The 18,766-nt window shown below is 50.8% G+C and overlaps 1 protein-coding gene across 1 annotated transcript in view; it reads right to left on the minus strand.

Annotated features, from left to right (window-relative positions):
* Window positions 1–577: 577 nt before the first annotated feature.
* PTDSS1 (phosphatidylserine synthase 1) overlaps window positions 578–18,766 on the minus strand; it is a 67,359-nt gene continuing 49,170 nt past the window's right edge. The window contains exons 10-13 of the mRNA NM_001046040.1: window positions 13,063–13,162; window positions 4,701–4,769; window positions 3,640–3,709; window positions 578–1,680 (exon numbers count right to left, since the gene is read on the minus strand). Coding sequence (NP_001039505.1) covers window positions 1,571–1,680; window positions 3,640–3,709; window positions 4,701–4,769; window positions 13,063–13,162 — 349 coding nt within the window. The 3' untranslated portion in view covers window positions 578–1,570. The remainder of the gene's footprint in view (window positions 1,681–3,639; window positions 3,710–4,700; window positions 4,770–13,062; window positions 13,163–18,766) is intronic.

Raw genomic sequence — 18,766 nt, forward strand, 5'->3', positions numbered from 1 at the left:
CAGCCACTGGGCTGGCAACACTTCTCTGGAGCATGTCTGAGTGGGCTCTCAACCGAGTGGCTGCCAGAGGCCCAGGGCACAGGAAGTGACCTGAGCGTTCCATGATTCATTTAACCCCTCCACCCCGGAATTCTTTGCAGAAAAAGAAAAACATGACGGCTGTGGTTAAAGATTTCCTTAAAGGGGGAAAAGGCATCGAAACCTTTGCGCTCTGAAAGGAGGGAACAAAGCGATTGGTTTCAGCGAGTTTATGAGAAAATCAACTGGGTACTGGTCACTTGTTAGAAAAATCAATCCAACTTGGCTGATGTAACCATTCCCTTAGCGCACACACGCAAAAGACAACAATGACTATCTTGTTCACTTCCTATTGATCACTTGGGAAGTTTAGGAAAAGGAACATATGTGTCTGCAAGCCCTCTAAAATACATATATATTTTTTCTCTTTTCTTCTCACTACATAAAACACAAACATATTCACAGTATCCTAAAGCCACTTGAAAAACACAGCGATTGCTTACAAACAGTGAAAAGCACCAATAAGATACAAAGAAATGAGCACTTAACGGAGGCCAAATTTGATGGGTTTTAACGCGAACCATTTTATTTAAAACAGGGATCCATCAGAGGTGGTGAACTATCAGGGTCAGTGGTCTAGAGCATGGCACGGATGAAAGGGAATACTCACCAGCACCTCACGTGGGACTAAAAGACAACGTCAGCAACACACCATGAAAGAAAACTAATAAAATGGAAAAGGCACCTGGCTGGGGGCGGGGTCACGAGCACTGCCTCCGGGGAGGTTCCCGCCTCTGCGCTGTGGCTAAGTCTGACCAGGGACACTGGCGAGGGAACGGGAACGTTCTGGTCTAACGCCCAGGATCCTGTGTGGGGAGCTAACCTTCCCGCAGCCTGGTGTCTACCTGCCACATGTGGTTTCAGGTCCTAAAGGGGGGAGGAGGTTACTAAATGTAACACCAAAGCTCCCCACTTTTTTTCCTCCAGGAGAGAGGGGAGCCCTCCTCAAATTCAACGTCAGCAGTGGCTTCTGAAGGCTTATATAAGCATCCCAACTTAAAAAACAAGCAGTAAGGAAATAAAACATAGTCAAGTGGGCTGGGCTTAAAACCAGTCAGTCAAGTGGAAGGGCAGATTCAGAGAAAGAAAATGGTGGCGACCTGTCCATCAGCTGTCCCGGTGGGATGCCCTGTCTCAGTGAAGATGTTTAAACGGCACCCACCACACAGGAAGCACAAAGCTGCTCCGGCAACTGAGTAAAGAGCTACCATCTCCTCCTCCGAGCACCGTCCTGCTACCGGTGGCCAAGTGCTGAAGTTACCAGGGACCCCCAAAGGCCCGAGCCCCTCCTGCAATCATCTGCCCTGTGGGGCTGGGCTGTGGGAAACAAGACCCACGCTCTCAAATAACGACCCCCTCTCCAGCCCCGTTCCTTCCCGATCACACTGTGCCTTTCGACCTCCCTCCTCCCGGCAAGTCCAGCCGATTCCGTCCCCTCCCAGTTCTAGGCACTCCCTGGACACATCGTGTATTATTATGAACCAGGGTCTTTTCATTTCTTTCCCACTCCGTTGGTGACTTTTGACTTGGAATGTCGATTCCTTCTTCTGGAAGAATGGCTCTCGCTGTTGCCTGGATGCTTGTGGGGGCCGTCTTCAGAACCTGGTCAAGAGGAATCGGGACACGCCGTCAGCATCGTTGCGGGCTGCGGGCCCAGGCTCTGGCCTTCTGCCCCTGCTCTCCCTGCCCGGGCTGCCCGCTGCTCTTCCACTGATCCTCGGGCGCCATCTAGTGACCTTGCTAATAAACCAACGCATACACGCCCCAGTGGACATGAGTTTGAACAGGGAGGCCTGGTGTGCTGCAGTCCATGGGGTCGCAGCGAGTCGGACATGACTGAGCCACTGAACTGACTGACTTGACTGATAGAAGCCCAGGCCCTCGGCTAACTAGCACAGCTAGGGCCTGGGTGTCCTGAGGATGTTTTACACTCCCCGCAGGGTGGACTGTGGTCCATGGCGTTGGGGGCCAGAAGTGAGAGCATAGATCACATCAGAGCACAGAGGAGAGCCCGTGAAAACTTACACCACGTGGGTGTCGAGTCTACCTTCGCAACCGAAGGACACACCAGGGACGTTTTCCCCACCTTGGTCGGCTGCAAACCGTAGTTTCTAAATCTCTAAACTGGAACGAATTCTTGACTTGACAGATATGAAAGCTATTACACGACTTTGGGGGTCTGACCTAGAGGCCTCCCACTACTCAGGACAGGCAGCCAGGAGTCACCTGGGAAGATGCCGAGGGCCCGCGAGAGGCTCAAGGTCTACAGGGCCGGCATCCTTTGTCACGCTCCGTCGTGTGGGAGCTCAGAGAAAGGCGTCTACATGGGCTGAGAGCTGAGCAATCAGCAGGTCCCCAGCCAGCTGGACGGTGGGGCCGGGGCAGTGGAGCTGGGGTGGGGGTGGGCATTCCGGCAGGGGGTGTGTAAGGTCTGGAAGGTCATCGGAACTTCCTGGCAGGAGGCTGGCTCTGCCCCAGAGTTGGGCACGTGGACAACCTCTGGCCTAGCAGCAGAGCCAAGATTCTCTGCTCCAGGGCTCAGGTTCTGTTTGTTTTTTAAACCGTCGGCCTACCTTCCATTTCAACGTATCTCTACCATTGCTTATATCTTGTAGTCTTGTCACTGGAGAACCTGGAAGTGCCACGGACTGATCCCTGAGCTGGGGCGGCAGGGGCGGGGGAGTGGTTCTGAATAAGGGAGCCCCCAGGGGAGAAACCCTGTGCCCACCTCCATCCGCAGTCCACAGTAGTTGGTGGATTCAGGAGAAACCACCTCCAGCAGGGTGACCAGCACTCTGCAGCGTTTTCCCAGGGAGAGCTGTGCTGAGCTTCACCCCGAAGAATCAGGAGAGCAACTCAGCAGAGCTGTCCCTCCCTCACCCCCGCTTTGCTGAGCCAGTCTTAGGGTTGACATTCAAGGTCTCTGGTGTTCACGTCTCTCCTTTTAGTCAAGTCCCATGATCAGTTCATAACTGACAAAGCACTGTCTAGTGGAGCGTCCTCGGGGTCATTTTTCTACAAGCCAAATTCTTTAAAAATAACCAGGTGGCCCCAAATCTTTCCAGAATGCTCCTTGGGGAGAGGCCAGTGGGAGATCCCTGACTACACTGCTGAAATCCCTCTGACGATGGTCTGTCTCTTGAATCAACGCAATCAAGCAGATCCGCCTCTTTTTTGAAAGGCTTCTCTCCTGGCGCACAACTCTTCCTAACCCCTCTCAACTCACAATGAAAGCCAAGAGGAGGAACATCCCCATCAGGATGGCTGAGACAGTGGGGTCTCACTCTGCCCTTCTATCTCAGAGGAGGCAGAACCACACAGCGCCTCTTCTTATGAAGCCAAGTTTCTTGGGCAGAACCTATGAGCACTTTGCTTGTTTCTTTTTTTTTTGCTTGTTTCTTAATAAGTAACAGGAGACATGCAAGTGAGTAGGTTGGAGACCATTTAGGGCTCCAGATATTTATCAATATTCAGAGGATAAGGATAAATTCTGATTAGAAATCCCTTTACTGGGCTTTGGGGGCCTTGAGCAATAAGCAGGAAAAAGAGAGAGAAAAATACCTTTTGAACCTTTCCCGTGAGGCCAGGAGATGTCCGGACTGTAGGTGCCATCTTCACACTCTGAGTAGGTCTAGGGAGAGAGGCAGGCTTAGTGGTGGGATGGAGTGCTCCCAAGGGGAGGGTGCCAGCAAACAAGGAAGGGTGCTCCACCCAGGCCTCTCCCGGGCTAGGGACCCCCACCAGCAAGGGCAGGACCGCCTGGTGCTCAGGCTCTTAGCTCTAAGAGCAAGGCTACTCCCAAGTGATGTGGAACAGATCTTCTAGAAAGTGCCTTTAGCTCCTTAGACTAAAAGGATAAATAGAGGATGAAAGCTGCTATTTTCACTTAAAAAAAATCCCAGTTGACGAGACTGCTATAGCGTTTTAAGCCCCCTCACATCAATCCTCTACCTTAATCCTCCTCTACTAGGAAAGGAGGGCTTCCCAGGTAGCTCAGTGGTAAAGAATCCGCCTGCTAACGCGGGAAGCACTGGAGACTCCGGTTCAATCCCTGGCTCAGGAAGATCCCCTGGAGGACTAAAATGGCAACCCCCTCCATCAGTCTTGCCTGGGAAATCCCACAGAGGAGCCTGGCGATCTACAGTCCATGGGGTCTCAGAGAGTAGGACACGACCGAGTGGCTGAGCACGCCCGCACACATGCACACACAACGAAGTAAGCAGGGCGAGAGTTTCTGCAAGGGAGCCCCAGGCTGGGACGCAGGAGGAGGCCTGCACAGGGTGAAAGACCCAGCTTTGCAAAAACTGGTCCCGGGCTTGCCCCGCAATTAAAAACAAACAAAAAGAATTCGCAAATAATTTTAAAAGTTTTAGCCCTCGTAAGAAATGAGGATAAAAGTACGGGAGCTATTGAACAGGGCAGTCCCAAGCAAGAATGGCAATTATAGGAAGTGAATTCTGAACCGGCTGTGTTTGGGGCGGCGGGGGGGCGGGGCAGAGGGCGCTGACACCCTGCCCACGCGCTGCCGGCCATGCCCCATCCTCCGTGACTGTGCTCCCAGCTACAGTGCCAAGCAGGGTGTGATCAGACACAAAAAGCCATCTCTGCATTCCCTTGTATACCTTTTCTCGGTGACCGTAGTGCTCTGCATACCAAACCATGCCGTACAAGCACAGGAAGGTGGTGAAAGCCTGGAAGAGAAAAACAAGCACAAAACAGTTTTAGAATGAGGGTGCAACCATAAATTCCATTTTCCCGAACTTTAGGATTTCGATGGGAATTCACACATGGCGTCTCCAGGAGTTTCTGCCTCCTGCCCCAGGACGCCGGTTACAGCACAGCTGGGTGCCGCAGCGATGACCCCGGGAGGCAGCGAGGAAGACCGCGAGGGCTTTCTGAGAGAGGAGCTGGGAGACCTCGGTTACCAGTGTCTCCGTGGTTGGCTGGGCTTCCCTGATAGCTCAGCTAGTAAAGTGAAGAATCGGCCTGCAATGTGGGAGACCTAGGTTCGATCCCTGGGTTGGGAAGATCCCCTAGAGAAGGGAAGGGCTACCCACTCCAGTATTCTGGCCTGGAGAATTCCATGGACTGTATAGTCCATGGGGTCACAAAGAGTCGGACACGACTGAGAGACATTCACTTCACTTCATGTGGATATCACTGTGACTCTGCCGTCAGAATGACGATCTCTTCCAGGTGTGGGATCAGGTAGGTGCATTTTCTGAGCAGCTCTGTGGCTTCTGGCTAAGAGCACGTATTGGCCTCTATCTTGTACCTCTTTTTGGGGTCTGAGTCTCACAGTCCATCCTCTGCACCCTGCCCCCCATCACTAAAGTCAATTAGGAGGACTCAGCCGGTCAGCTTCTGAGGGAAACAGTATTTTTTTTTTTAATATTTATATTTTGGTTCCGCCGGGCCTTCCTTACTGCATGCAGACTTTCTCTAGTTGTGCCAAGCTCTCCGTTGCGGTGTGCAGGCTTCTCACTATGGTGGCTTCTCTTGCGGTACAGCATGAGCTCTATGGCACGTGGGCTCGGAGTTGGGGAGCAGGGGCTGACTGCCCCACTGCAGGTGGGATCTTCCCTCGACCAGGATCGAACCAGCGTCCCCTGCATTGCCAGGTGGATTCTTAACCACTGGAACACCAGGGAAGCCCAGGAAGAGGGTTTCTGAATGAAAAAGCAGCTTTCCTTCCGTGTAGGGTCACAGTGGTGCCTGGGGGCCCAGCAGGACACATGTCCATGTGGAGGTGGCGGGGCCCAGCAGGACACCGCTGCCCTGGGCGCGGCACTGTTTAGTCTCAGTGGCCCCACTGCGATCCCAGTTCTGGCTGCTTCTGTTTTTCTGTTAGGTAGATCGGAAAATAAAGACAAGGTCAAGTTGTCTTGTGAGACTGTGTGAAAACACACAGGCATGGTCCATGGTTACCCAGAGGCTGGGATCACCTCCACTCCCCCCTGGTGTACCTCACCAGCCCCCCTACACCCTAAATTATGCTCTAATTTAAGGAAAAAATAGCACCTAGAAATCCAGAGTTTAAAAATGTGTCAAAAAACTGAAAGCTGGGGGAAGTTCCTGGCTGCCTGGACTACACCATGTGACAGGACAGGAAAGGCCCCCAGCCGGGCCTCAGCGTCCCCTTGTGACCGTGAGGGAGTCGCCAAAACCAAGCAAACTGCCCGTTCTGCTGTTACGTGGTGTCATTCAGTCGCTCAGTCGTGTCTGACTCTTTGCGACCCCACAGGCTGCAGCACGCCAGGCTTCCCTGTCCTTCACCATCTTCTGGAGCTTACTCAAGCTCATGTCCATTGAGTCGGTGATGCCATCCAACCATCTCATCCTCTGTCATCCCCTTCTCCTCCTGCCTTCAAGCATTTCCAGCATCAGGGTCTTTTCCAACGAGTCAGCTCTTCACATCAGGTGGCCAAAATATTGGAGCTTCAGCTTCAGCAGCAGTCCTTCCAATGAACATTCAGGACTGATTTCCTTTCGGATGGACTGGTTGGATCTCTTGCTGTCCAGGGGACTCTCAAGAGTCTTGTCTAGCACCGCAGTTTGAAAGCATCAATTCCTAAGCGCTTCTACTGTTCTGTTTCTTCAGAAGTCCTTACTTTGGGAACCCAATGACAGAACATGGTCCTCAAGGTCTAACCTCCATCTCTTCCACTGCGTTTCCTACTGGGGACCTGTCCCCTTGACTCAGCCATGGGAATAGTTGTGAAATTATGCTGTAATCTTCTCTTCTTGAATAATTTCAGTTCTTTCTAAGAGTCATAACTTTAAATCTAGAGGTGTTAATCTCAATCCTCATCTCACAGCAGAGGAATAAAGCTCAGAGAGGCAAATGACCTTCTTAAAGATGCACAGTTAGAGGGTGGCAAGACTGAAACCAGAACACAGGTTTCTTTACATACCTGGATCAAATTTTAGGGGTGTCTATCAAAATAAATGCTAATTTCAGGTCTACATGTCTTTAGAGCGCTATCCATTATTTATCTGTCCATTCATCCATTCCCGGGGGAAGAAAGGCATCATGGGAGGAGCCAGTGTGCCCAGCCCGCAGTCCGGAGGGCGGAGCCCGGACTGAAGGGGACGAGGCGCTGCGCCTTCTCGTCACGGGCGGCCTATAGCATAGTCCGGGTCCAGTTCCTCCGGGTCAGCGACATTCATGGAGTGTCTGCTGGGTGCACGGAGTCACCTTACGGGTCAAAAAAGAAAGGAATCTGAGTGCTCCCCTGGTCCTTCCATGCCAGTGAAGTGGGAATAGCGGAATGGCGGGGAGAGAACATGAAATATAAGAAGACCCACTAGTTCATTAAAAAAAAAAATTAAATCCTTATTGAAACTCGTGTATATTCGGGTGTTTTTTTTATTTAAGAAAGCTCGTATCTCCCCATCAAAATACTAAGCCATGAATGAATATACTAAAATTATAAAATGAAACACGACTTCTAATCTTTAACACAGTCCAGTACTTATTCAGATTTCTAATATACGGCATCATATATTAAATGTACTGTTTTCACGGCATGGCAAGAGTGGGAAGACTAGGGGATCTGTAGCACGTAAAACTACGTGTGTCAGCTCCTCAGGGAGAGAGCAGGACAGCCTAGGTTGCAAAGGAGGGGAGGGAGGCGGGGTTCCACCTCCAGGGACCAGTCCGTGACTGTGCTGCGGGGGTCGTCATTGCGCTTCTCGCCCACCAGAGGGCAGACGTGCAGGGCTTTCTTCCCCCAGCTTTCTCTCCTGCCCTGGGAGGGCAGACTGGCAGCTTAGGGCTGCTCCAGGAGCAGACAGCTGGGCAGACCTTGCTTTGCAGGGGGGCGGGGGGGTGGGGGGGCAGGCAAACACTGGCAGGTGCTGCGTGGCAGATGCTTATCATCACAACCGCCATGCAAAGGACCTGCTGTGGTGGCCAAATTTACCACTTCACCTGGGTAAAAGAGGCCCTTTTCACACTTGTCCCAGGAGACAAAAGCTTGTAATTTATGGGTTTGCAATCACACCTCTGGAAATCTAGGCAAGTACCTACTTAAAATGTCAAGGCCTGGCATTTAAATAGCAATTGTGCAGATTTTGTTTAAAGAAAGAGAAGAAAAAAAAAAAAGGAAAGAAAAAACGTGAGGGCTGAGAACCAAGGCAGCACACAGGCCCAGGTGTGGCTTCCATATTATGGTTACCAGCATTCAAATCCACCCAGACTCATTAGACAACTGGTGCTGTGGCAGCTTATCAACCAGCATACGGGGCCTTTATTTCTATATTAATCACAAATTCTGTGTATACTCTCTTCCCAATCAAGGCGAATAACTGGGGGCTTTGTTTCTCTTAGCGTGGAGACATGGCGTAAACTTGTTCTCTTACTGAAAAATGTTTGCCTCCCTCCTAAGACTGAGACCAATCTTGATCTTTAATTAAAAACCGTGATTATAAAATGTGCCGGGCACACACATCTTTTAATATTTATTAAACCCACACTTTATTTCCACTCTTTTTCTCTAACTGAAACATGTGCAAGGCCGTGGGGGCCCCTAATCATCCCAGCCAAAGGCTTCTCTTCAGGCCAGCTCCCCTTCCATGGCACTCATGACAACACTAACTGGGGGATTCTGCTTATCTGCAAAGTCCTCTTCCCCGTGGCTGTTTCTCGTCCCCGGCCCAGCCTCTAAAATGTGGCTGCTCCCTGGTCCCCATCCTCAGCCAGCCTCTCCCCTCACTATGGCCCCCGACTCTTACCAAGCTGATGGCTCCTACCATTTACCCCAAGCATGGACACCTCCTGACTCTGTGTCTCCACTGCTGACCAAGTCTTTCCAGAGCTCCTGGACAGACCAGAACTTCCAATGACACAAGACACCCTCACCTGTAAATCTAATGGTCCCTCACACCTTAACACACCTCCTTTCAACGAGCTTCTCGGATACCCCTCAACCAGTCACTAGTACCGGAAGCCACCAGTGGCCCAAACAGGAAAGCTGGAGCCGCCCTCCCCACCTCTGACGAGGGGACGCCTGCTGGGCCGGGTTCCTGCCGCCCTTTCTCTGCACCTTCAATGCCACTGCCTGGGACAGGCCCTCCCTGAGCTCCCAGCGACACCCTCAGGCTCAGCCCTCCTCCATCCCGTCCCTTCCACGCTCTCCCGGCCTCCAGCTGCTCCGCGAGGCAGTCTTTCCACTGAAAAAAAAAAAAACCCTGAATTCCCACCGACATACAGAGCTGGTCCCAGGCAGACACGTCCGACCCCGCCTCCTCCGCCTTGCTCTCGCCCTCGCTCCCCAAACAGGCCGCCATCTTCCTGTGACTCCGGCGCGGGGGCGCTTCGGTCTTCACGCCTGCCTGTCTCGTCATACGTGTCTAGGTCTCCTGGTCTCCGTCTCTGGACCTCACCCTCCTTGTCTCCCTGCATTTGATGAGTGTTTCCCATGCATCAGACGCTGTGCTAGCGTCCCTGGCACAAAAGGACGATGGAGACTTATTCTCCGTGAGCAGCAGGAAGTGCCAGGTTGAGGAGACCGACATAAACACCACAGAAAATGTCACGCTGGGGCCAGAGCTTGAGGAGGTATGAACAGAATGGGACTGGGCCGCGCAGGAGGGAGTCCTCTCGTCTGCCTTGCAGGCCGGAGTGTACTGTACGCGGGGCGCAGATGGAAGGTTGGTCTTGGCATTAAGGTTCACCAGGTGGAGGAAAAAGCAGGGTAAAGCACTCAGCGTGGGCAAAGGAAACCTCTCGGGTGCAGGCAGGACAGGTCTGGAAGGACGACGCGCTGAGGTGTTCAGTAACCAGGAACAGTCTGGTGGAGTCTGAGGACAGGGGACTGCAAGGCTGGGTGTGAGAACCACCCAGGCAGTAACGGCCCCGAACACGCGGGCCCTTCGTATTCCTGCTGCTGGGTGTGCGCTGGGGACCCATCTTCCTTCCCGCCGTTTCTGCCCCCCAGAGGGAGCTTCCCAGGGTAACCCTGCGGCTTTCCCTCACCCCTTCCCCAGGGGGCAGTGTGTCTTAACTGACTGGGGAACAGGGATGAGCAAGCGGGCCACTTCCTTTCTCAGCGAGGGGAGGCCAGCCTTTCTGAGGCTGGAGAGGAAAGTGTGTCTGCTCCTGGGCTCGTGATTGGAAGGCTCTCGTTGGCATCAGACGCGGACACTGAGAATGTGGGCTCCCGGTCATACAGCGGCTGCTGCTGACCTCCACAGCCTTCCTTCTTCCTGCCTGTCTCCTAACTGCTCTGAACCTGGTGGTGGGGGGGAGATACCGTTCTCTTGGGCCCTCTCAAGCCCCAGCAATCGAGACTGATTCTAAGCGGGGAGGAAGGGATTCCGACCTGAATTCTGGAAGACTGCTTTGGCACCAGAGTGGAGAACGGATCTGAAGGGCAGGATGGAGAAGATGGGAGAGGACGAGGTGAAGCTGGGTCACATGGCGGGGAGCCCGATGGCTGACTTGAGGGGTGACGTCGGGAGGCGGCGGCCGCCTCGCCTCGGGGCTTAGGCTGGGTGCCCACAGGATGGGAGGACCGTGCACTGTGATCCCGGGTGACCCCGAGCACACGTGGTCGCCTGAGCTGCACCCAGCTTGTCGGCTGCTCTCTCCGGAGCTCCTTGGGCTCTGTGCACACACACCGAGACGATGTCTGAGCATCAGTAGTCGGCAGAGGTAATGCCCACGTGCCCTTGGAGGGCCTCCGAGGGGAACCCCCGTGGAGAGGGGAGCGGAAATCTCTAGCCAGACTCTCTGGGTTTGAGCCCTGGCTCTGCCATGGATGACCTGTGTGACCTTAGGTAAGTTAGGGGGACCTCTCTGTGTCTTTATCTGGGAAAGAGGGGATAACAAAGTATCCCCTCAAAGTGTAAAGCTCAAATATGCAATGTGTGAAAAGTGCTTCGAGCAGCGCCTGGCGCACGGTAAGTATGAATAAATCTCATCTTTGCCAGTCACCTACCTGTGTGGCTCCACATCAGGGCAGCTCTGATGAGCACTCGGCCACATGACAGACTTACAAGGGACCACGCTAAGGGATGGAGAGATTGAGAAACTGGTCGTGTCCTCGATAAAGTTACCCTCGCATAGACACCAAGGTGCATCAAAATTCACCAACCTAAGGAGGCAGATGCTAAGTGTCTAATCAGTAAAACAGAGTGAAAGTCTCTAAAACAGAGACTGGAGGGGCCCGGCCAACTGGGTGACCAGAGACAGCTCCCTGGACACGGCCAGCCGTGAGGAGACTCTTCTGGCTACTGATGCCCCCGGAGGAGGCCTGCAATAGGCTGTGATGAAAAGCACCTTCTGCCCACATCTCAGGAGTCCCGCCGGCCTTAACCTGCCTGTGGTCCCCTTGGCATCAGGTGAGGGCTGCACCTGCCTACCATGTGTACCCGCTACAATTCACAGAGCCGGAGTGCCCATGCCAGAGAGAAACGTGAGGAGCAAAGAGTAACAGTTCCTGGCCCGTCTGACACGCTTCCCCCGCAACCAATCCTTACATCTTGTCTCACTGTGATGGAAAAAATACATCTGAGCTTGAATTCTGGAGTTTGAGGACAAACGAGATCCTTCTCCCCTTTCACTATTCAAGATAAAACAGCACAGGCTCAAGGTGCCCTGGCATAGTTAGGATTTCTAACAAGTAATCCTAAAAATAGACACCGTGAAAGACAATAAAAACACTTTAAAAATACAAAGTTCAGTCCTGCCAAAGGAAAACACAAACAAACAAAAAAAGACTTGAATCTGATTAACCCTCTAGATCCAGCTACCAATTTATAGAAAATAACAGAAGACAAAGAAATCTGGTAAATGACAGTAAGGATGGCATCAGTAAAACCAGACAAGGGGAAAACCTACAGGACAAAACAGTCTGTTTCTTCAACAAATAAACTGCAAAGGAGAAAGTGCTAGAGATGGAGGGAAACATGTAGATTAAAAGAGGCATGCAAACCAATTGCAATGAGTAGATGCTGATTCAAATAAACTGTTAGAAAATACAAACTTGAAGGAAACACTGAACAGTATGAAGGGCTGAATTCTGTTTCCAGTGTGATAATATCATGGCGGTTGCACTAAACAGAAAAGCCTTCCTGTCTTTTTTTAGAAAGACATCCTGAAATAGGAAAAGTGGGCCTGCTTCCGAGTAAGCTGGGGTAGGGACGGTGTGTGTGGAACAAAAGGACATGAGACCGGCCACTGGTGGGTAACTGCTGAATCTGGGTGATGCGTTACGTGAAGGGGGAGCGACCTTATGTACTTCCATGTTTGAAGTTTATGTGGTAATAATAAAAATTTTTTAAAAGCCCGAGTTAATTTTCTAGACTAAGTAAAAGCGAAGAATCTTAAATGTAAAATAAGACTTTTCTCCAAAGTAACAAAACAAATTAAAAGGACAATAACAGAATTTTAAATTTAAAAAATTTTTTTAGGTAAGATCCTGTTTCATTTGAGAGATGAGGGAAATGTCCCAGGACAATGAAGCTGGAGGCCCCCAGGACTCTTCCCTTCAGAGAGGAAAACACACCCAACACAAGCGTGGCCTATATATAACATTGGCCAGGGGAGAAGAAATAGCGTGGCCTGATTGCCTCCAAACCCCCTCCCCTTACATGGCCTGTAAACCAGAGTCTGTCGTTTTGTACATGAACACTTGGTAATATACACATTACAGGGCTCGGGAACTGTCCCTTCAAGGCAGACCTGACATTCTCAGCAAATGTAGGCGAATGCTCACGAGTGAAACAAATGGGAGTATAATTATGCACCTGCTGGGGGCATGTGATCAGACCTACAAAGGGGACCAATTTGGGGTGCCACGTGGTCCTGTGTATTTGTTCTTGAACTTCATCCCATGGCCAATCTTGGGCTATTACAAGTATTATGTCTTGCCTTCTATAAATGTCTAAGAAACCTTGGTGCACAAGACGGTCTTGTTTTTTTTTCTAGAAGAGACCATGGGGAGTTTAACACTTCAAGGTAGAAAAGTAATGACTTACCACGCAAAGAAGCCAAAGCACAACATAGAGTATTTGGGTCTTAGAGAAGAGATCTTGTCCAAATTTTATGCAGACAATAGCTTCCAGGAAACCAATGACCCTGTGACACAGAACAAGAGGTTAAATAACAAACTCATTAGAATATAACGCATTAACAGAAACATGCATAATTCCATCAGAAAGTTCAGCAGGTCAAAAGATTTCTGCTCCAAACACGAAGCAAGTCCCCTACAAAATGACAGTGCTCTAGTCTACTGTGCTTTCTTTAGAGACAATACATATTACATGCATTATATATATATAGATAGATAGATAAATTTAATTAAAAAGGCTATTTTACTGTTATTCCTCTCTTCTTTTTCTTCAGATTATCTTTTTAGAGCAGTTTTTCAGGCTCATAGTAAACTTGAGGGAAAGGTACAGATTTCCGACCATTCTCTGCCCTCACACATGCACAGCCTTCCCCACTAGGAATATCCCCCACCGGAGCAGCGCATCTGTCACAAATGATGAACACAGTCAGCCAGAGTCCACAGGTTACCTCAGGGCTCACTCTGATGGTGGTGTACATTCTGGGGGTTTGGATAGATGTTCAAAGTGTAACATACCCACCACTGGGGTTCCCAGGTGGTGCTAGTGGTAAAGAGCCTGCTTGCCAAGGCAGGAGATGTGAGAGATGCAAGTTCAGTCCTTGGGTTGGGAAGACCCCCTGGAGAAGGGCATGGCAACCCACTCCAGTATTTTTGCCTGGAGAATCCCATGGACTACAGTTGCAAAGAGCTGGCACAACGGAAGTGACTTAGTGTACATGCATCTACCATTACAGGGTCAGACGGAATAGTTTCACTGCCCTAAAAGCCCTCTGTGCTCTGCCTATTCATCCCTTTATTCCTCTCCAGGAGTAAGTTATTTTTCATATCTTCCTTCCTCACAGACCACAATCTCAGTGTGTATATTTTCATAGCTACAGACCACTTGATGTCATCTTGGTCAGAGCCATAATGACAGGTGGACAGACACCCCCTTGGTTGAGACCCTGGCAGGGACAGGAAACCCACCACCTCTGTGGGCAGCTGCTTCTGCTCTTTCAGTCTCTTTAGCTTTGGGGAAGTTGTTCCTTATCTCCAGTGGGTGCCTGCCTCCTCCTGCCCCAGTCCTAACTCTGCCCTCCACAGTCATACAGGGGAGCGTGAGCTTCCAGGTAAGGCTTTCAGTAACTTGAAGGCAGCGATCACATTTCCTCCCAGCCATCTAGGAATTTCCAGATTTAATATGTCCAGTTCTGCTGACAATAAAAACCCTTTATCCTCTACATCAGTAGTAATTTTGCTACATAAAAAAATGTTTAAAAAAAAAACTTTCATGTTTTACTCTTGAATTAAAACATCAAAGAAAAAAGCCAATCTTGTATTATAGAACTTCATTTATGAATATTAAAATCAGATCTTTATTACGGTTCAGAAATTGAAGGTAAGAACTGAGGAGGTGGGGTAACACAGCTCACCCCTTCATCCCAATGACTGCCCAGAAATAGCGACTTCTGACAAGGCCACGCTAGGTATTCCTTGCTCAGGAGGGAAGCGAGACAATCAGGGACTGGTCCTGTTGCAGGCATAATCTCTGAAAAGGCAGGAAAGGGCCCGGAAGACCCCAGGCCCCCTCCCCACTGCAGACACAGAGGTCACTGCCATGGTCAAATGGATGGACAGCTCTAAACAGCTGAAGACCTGGAGCCAGAACCACCAAAGCAGAAAGTCTCCAGTATGGATCTCTAGAGAGTCTGGGGTGGTCTTGTACCCCGGGGCAAACCAAACAAGGTTTAGGAGTGGTTGCCTGAATCTTTAAAGACCACCCTTACACACACACCCCGGCCCAATAAAGCACAGCCCTTGTGAGAAGGCCGCATTTCAGCCCAGCATCGTGGGAGGCCAGAGGGAGCAGGGCTGAGGTCCGCTGTCGCCCTGAGGTCGAGACCACCATTCGACACTAGAGGGCAGCAAAGCAGCTTCGGGAAGGGCTCCTGTGGGCGGACACAGAAAGCAACGCAGCCCGGGCTGGGCCGGCCTGAGGGACTGCAACCAGAAGAAAGTCTGCCCACCTGCCCTGAGCGGACAGAACAGCGGGCTTTACTGTGACAGGCTTCTAAACAGTCAACTGACCGAGGCACCCTTGGAGAGCTCGGTGACCAGCTGATTAGAGCTGTGTTTCTCAGACTTCTGTGACCTGAGTCGCATGGCAGGAAACACAATTTTCATCTTGTCCCCTCTCCCACACACACAACCTGCCCCAAAACACACAAAACAACTGTCCCCTTGCTCTGACATTTTCCTATCCTATTTCACTGTCAGAAAAATGCTGGTCATGACTCACTCAGTTGACTTCATAACAACCTGAAATTTGCTCTAAAGACCAGTGCTTTTCAATCAGGAACTTCAGGATGACTTGTTCCCACATGCTGAGGAATCTTAGCTGACCTGTTGTCCATGGAGGTGCCCTTGAGTAGAGACTGGGTGGGGGAGGGGTCAGGATGGAGGAAGGGGCAGCGTGAGGTCACGAGGTGACACGGGTCTTGAAGGCCACCCCAGAGCTTGGCTTTCAGTCTGAGGGACCTGAGAATCCTGGGGGTGTTGCAGCAGAGGGCTGAACTGGATTGATTTTGTGGAGACTCATTTTGGAAGAGAACTGCTGTGAGGAGACCAGGGAGCAGGGTGAAGACCTGGAGGAGATATGGGATGTGGGGAGCAGCGGGAATGGGGATGCATCACGTCAGCTATCCACGGACCCCTTATCCAGCAACGCTAGCCCTTAGAGGGAGTCCTGAAACGTAACATCCTCCTGGGAGGTCAACATCACTTCCTTATGGGACTCCAATTGCTGTTGGCCTGGGGCTTGAGGCCAAAGGCCTGGGTACTATGGGAGCCTCTATGAAGCCTGGCAGCTGAGGCAACACCAACCACCTCACCCTGGGCAGCCCCTCCATGGTATTGCCCTCAACTTAGAGCCAATTTCAATCTCAGATCTTGACCAGGCTGAGCAAGGTGGCCAATCTGTGGCTGGATGGAACCCAGGACTCCCTCCCCTTCATGTTTGTTGCCGTCCTTATCATGAAGGAGCATGTTCAGTTCAGTTCAGTCACTCAGTCGTGTCTGACTCTTTGTGACTCCATGACTGCAGCACGCCAGGCTTCCCTGTCCATCACCAATGACCAGAACTCGCTCAAACTCAAGTCCATAGAGTCAGTCAGGTCATCCAACCATCTCATTCTCTGTTGTCCCCTTTTCCTGCCTTCAGTCTTTCTCAGCATCAGGGTCTTTTCCAATGAGTCACTTCTTCACATCAGGAGGCCAAAATATTGGGGTTTCAGCTTCAGCATCAGTCCTTCCTGTGAATATTCAGGTCTGATTTCCTTTAGGATGGATTGGTTGGATCTCCTGGCAGTCCAAGGGACTCTCAAGAGTCTTCTCCAACACCACAGTTCAAAAGCATCAATTCTTTGGTGCTCAGCTTTCTTTATAGTCCAACTCTCACATCCATACATGATTACTGGAAAAACCATAGCTTTGACTAGACAGACCTTTGTTGGCAAAGTAATGTCTCTGCTTTTTAATATGCTGTCTAGGTTGGTCAGCTTTTCTTCCAAGGAGCAAATGTCTTTTATTTCATGCAGTCACTAGTGATTTTGGAGCCCCCTAAAATAAAGTCTCGCAGTTTCCATTGTTTCCCCATCTATTTGCCACCTCTTCTTAATATCTTCTGCTTCTGTTAGGTCCATACTGTTTCTCTCCTTTATTGTGCCCATCCTTGCATGAAATGTTCCCTTGGTATCTCTAATTTTCTTGAAGAGATCGCTAGTCTTTCCCATTCTTTTGTTTTCCTCTATTTCTTTGCATTGATCACTGAGGAAGGCTTCCTTATCTCTCCTTGGTAGTCTTTGGAACTCTGCATTCAGATGGGTGTAGCCTTCCTTTTCTCCTTTGCCTTTAGCCTCTCTCCTCTTCTCAGCTATTTGTAAGGCCTCCTCAGACAACCATTTTGCCTTTCTTTTTCTCTGGGATGGTCTTGATCACTGTCTCCTACAGCATCACAAACCTCCGTCCATAGTTCTTCAGGCACTCTGTATATCAGATCCAATCCCTTGAATCCATTTGTCACTTCCACTGTATAATCATAAGGGATTTGATTTAGGTCACACCTGAATGGTCTACTGGTTTTTCCCTACTTTCTTCCATTTAAATCTGTATTTGGCAATAAGGACTTCCTGATCTGAGCCACAATCAGCTCCCGGTCTTGTTTTTGCTGACTGTACAGAGCTTCTCCATCTTTGGCTACAAAGAATATAATCAGTCTGATTTTAGTACTGACCATCTGGTGATGTCCACGTGTAGTGTCTTCTCTTGAGCTGTTGGAAGAGGGTGTTTGCTATGACTAGTGGGTTCTCATGGGCAGGAGGCAAATCAACTTTGGGCTGCCTGAGGTGCTTCTGCCTGGAGTGAGGCTGGCCTCTCATAAATAAAAACGACCTTAATGCAGAACCCGGCATCAGAAAATCCTCCGCGGATGGAACAAGAATGTATCACAGTCTTATTGAAACTGGGGCACAAAAGCTCTCGGCCTGGTGTGTGTGAGCTGGGTAGACAAGTCAACCTCGAGCAGAGACCATTCTGTCTGTAGCACCTGGTTGCACCTGGATTCTCAAGATGCCACAGCCTGTGTGCATACTATAGACGCAGCCCTGCAGCTGCACAAAACGCTCTGCCACGAGGGCTTGGGGCGAGGGTCAGTCACTCTCCGGCGGCCAGGAGCTGACTCTCCACCAGTGGAAACAAGCCGTGTATACAAGTGACGCAACTATGATACAATCCCACAGGGAGCCAGGAGTCAGGGAGCCAGGAGTCACCGCGGAACTTCAGGAGGCGGTTCCGGTTCCTGTTCGGATGAGTTCCGGTTCCGGTTAGGATGAGCAAACACACCTTTGGGGAGGAAGTGAACACTGAGCTGGGCCTTAAGGAGGTAGAGAACTCTTTCAGTTGTGCTCCATGGAACATGTGGACTTCCTATGAAGCCCCGGGGCAGGATGGAGAGGGGGAGAAGGGGGCAGAGGGTCCTGGGTGGCACGCCCAGAACGATCCTGCCCAGTTGTTTTGCTGTATATCAGGGTTTGGAGCAAGATATCATTGGAGAAAAGGGATGCAGTTGCTGAAAAAAAAATTTGCGACTATTGCAGAGGACTGGGGCCTGTCAGTAGGTGTTCCTGAGAAAAGGAGCAGGGAGCAGCAGGAAAAAGGGTGGTCAGTCTGGAGGAGGATGGGATGGAGGAGAAGACACTAGAAACAGGAAATGCGAACGTGGCAAGGATTGCAATGTAAGCGCTGAGGGTGGGAAACAGAGATGCATGTGGACCAGAGGGAAGGCAGTATGAGAGGCTGTGAGCAAAGGTCAGCAGGCAGATGATGGTGGCCTGGGAGTGCTGGGGAAGGTGGAGGAGGCGGGGAAGGTCTCCTCCAGTTGTGCGTTCTCTCCAAACACTCCCTCCTCCTGTAAGGACACTGAGCTGCATGCTGTGTCTACCCTTAAGGAGCCTGGAAGAACAGCAGCATAATTACAAGAAGTTGTGGAGGGGAGAGGGGTGGCGGGGAAGCCAGCAAAGGAATCAGACGCAGCAGAAACGGAGGAAGAAAACCTGCAGGGCAGCTGCTGCAGGAGG

This window comes from Bos taurus, chromosome 14, assembly GCF_002263795.3.
Source record: "Bos taurus isolate L1 Dominette 01449 registration number 42190680 breed Hereford chromosome 14, ARS-UCD2.0, whole genome shotgun sequence".
Lineage (NCBI taxonomy): Eukaryota > Metazoa > Chordata > Mammalia > Artiodactyla > Bovidae > Bos > Bos taurus.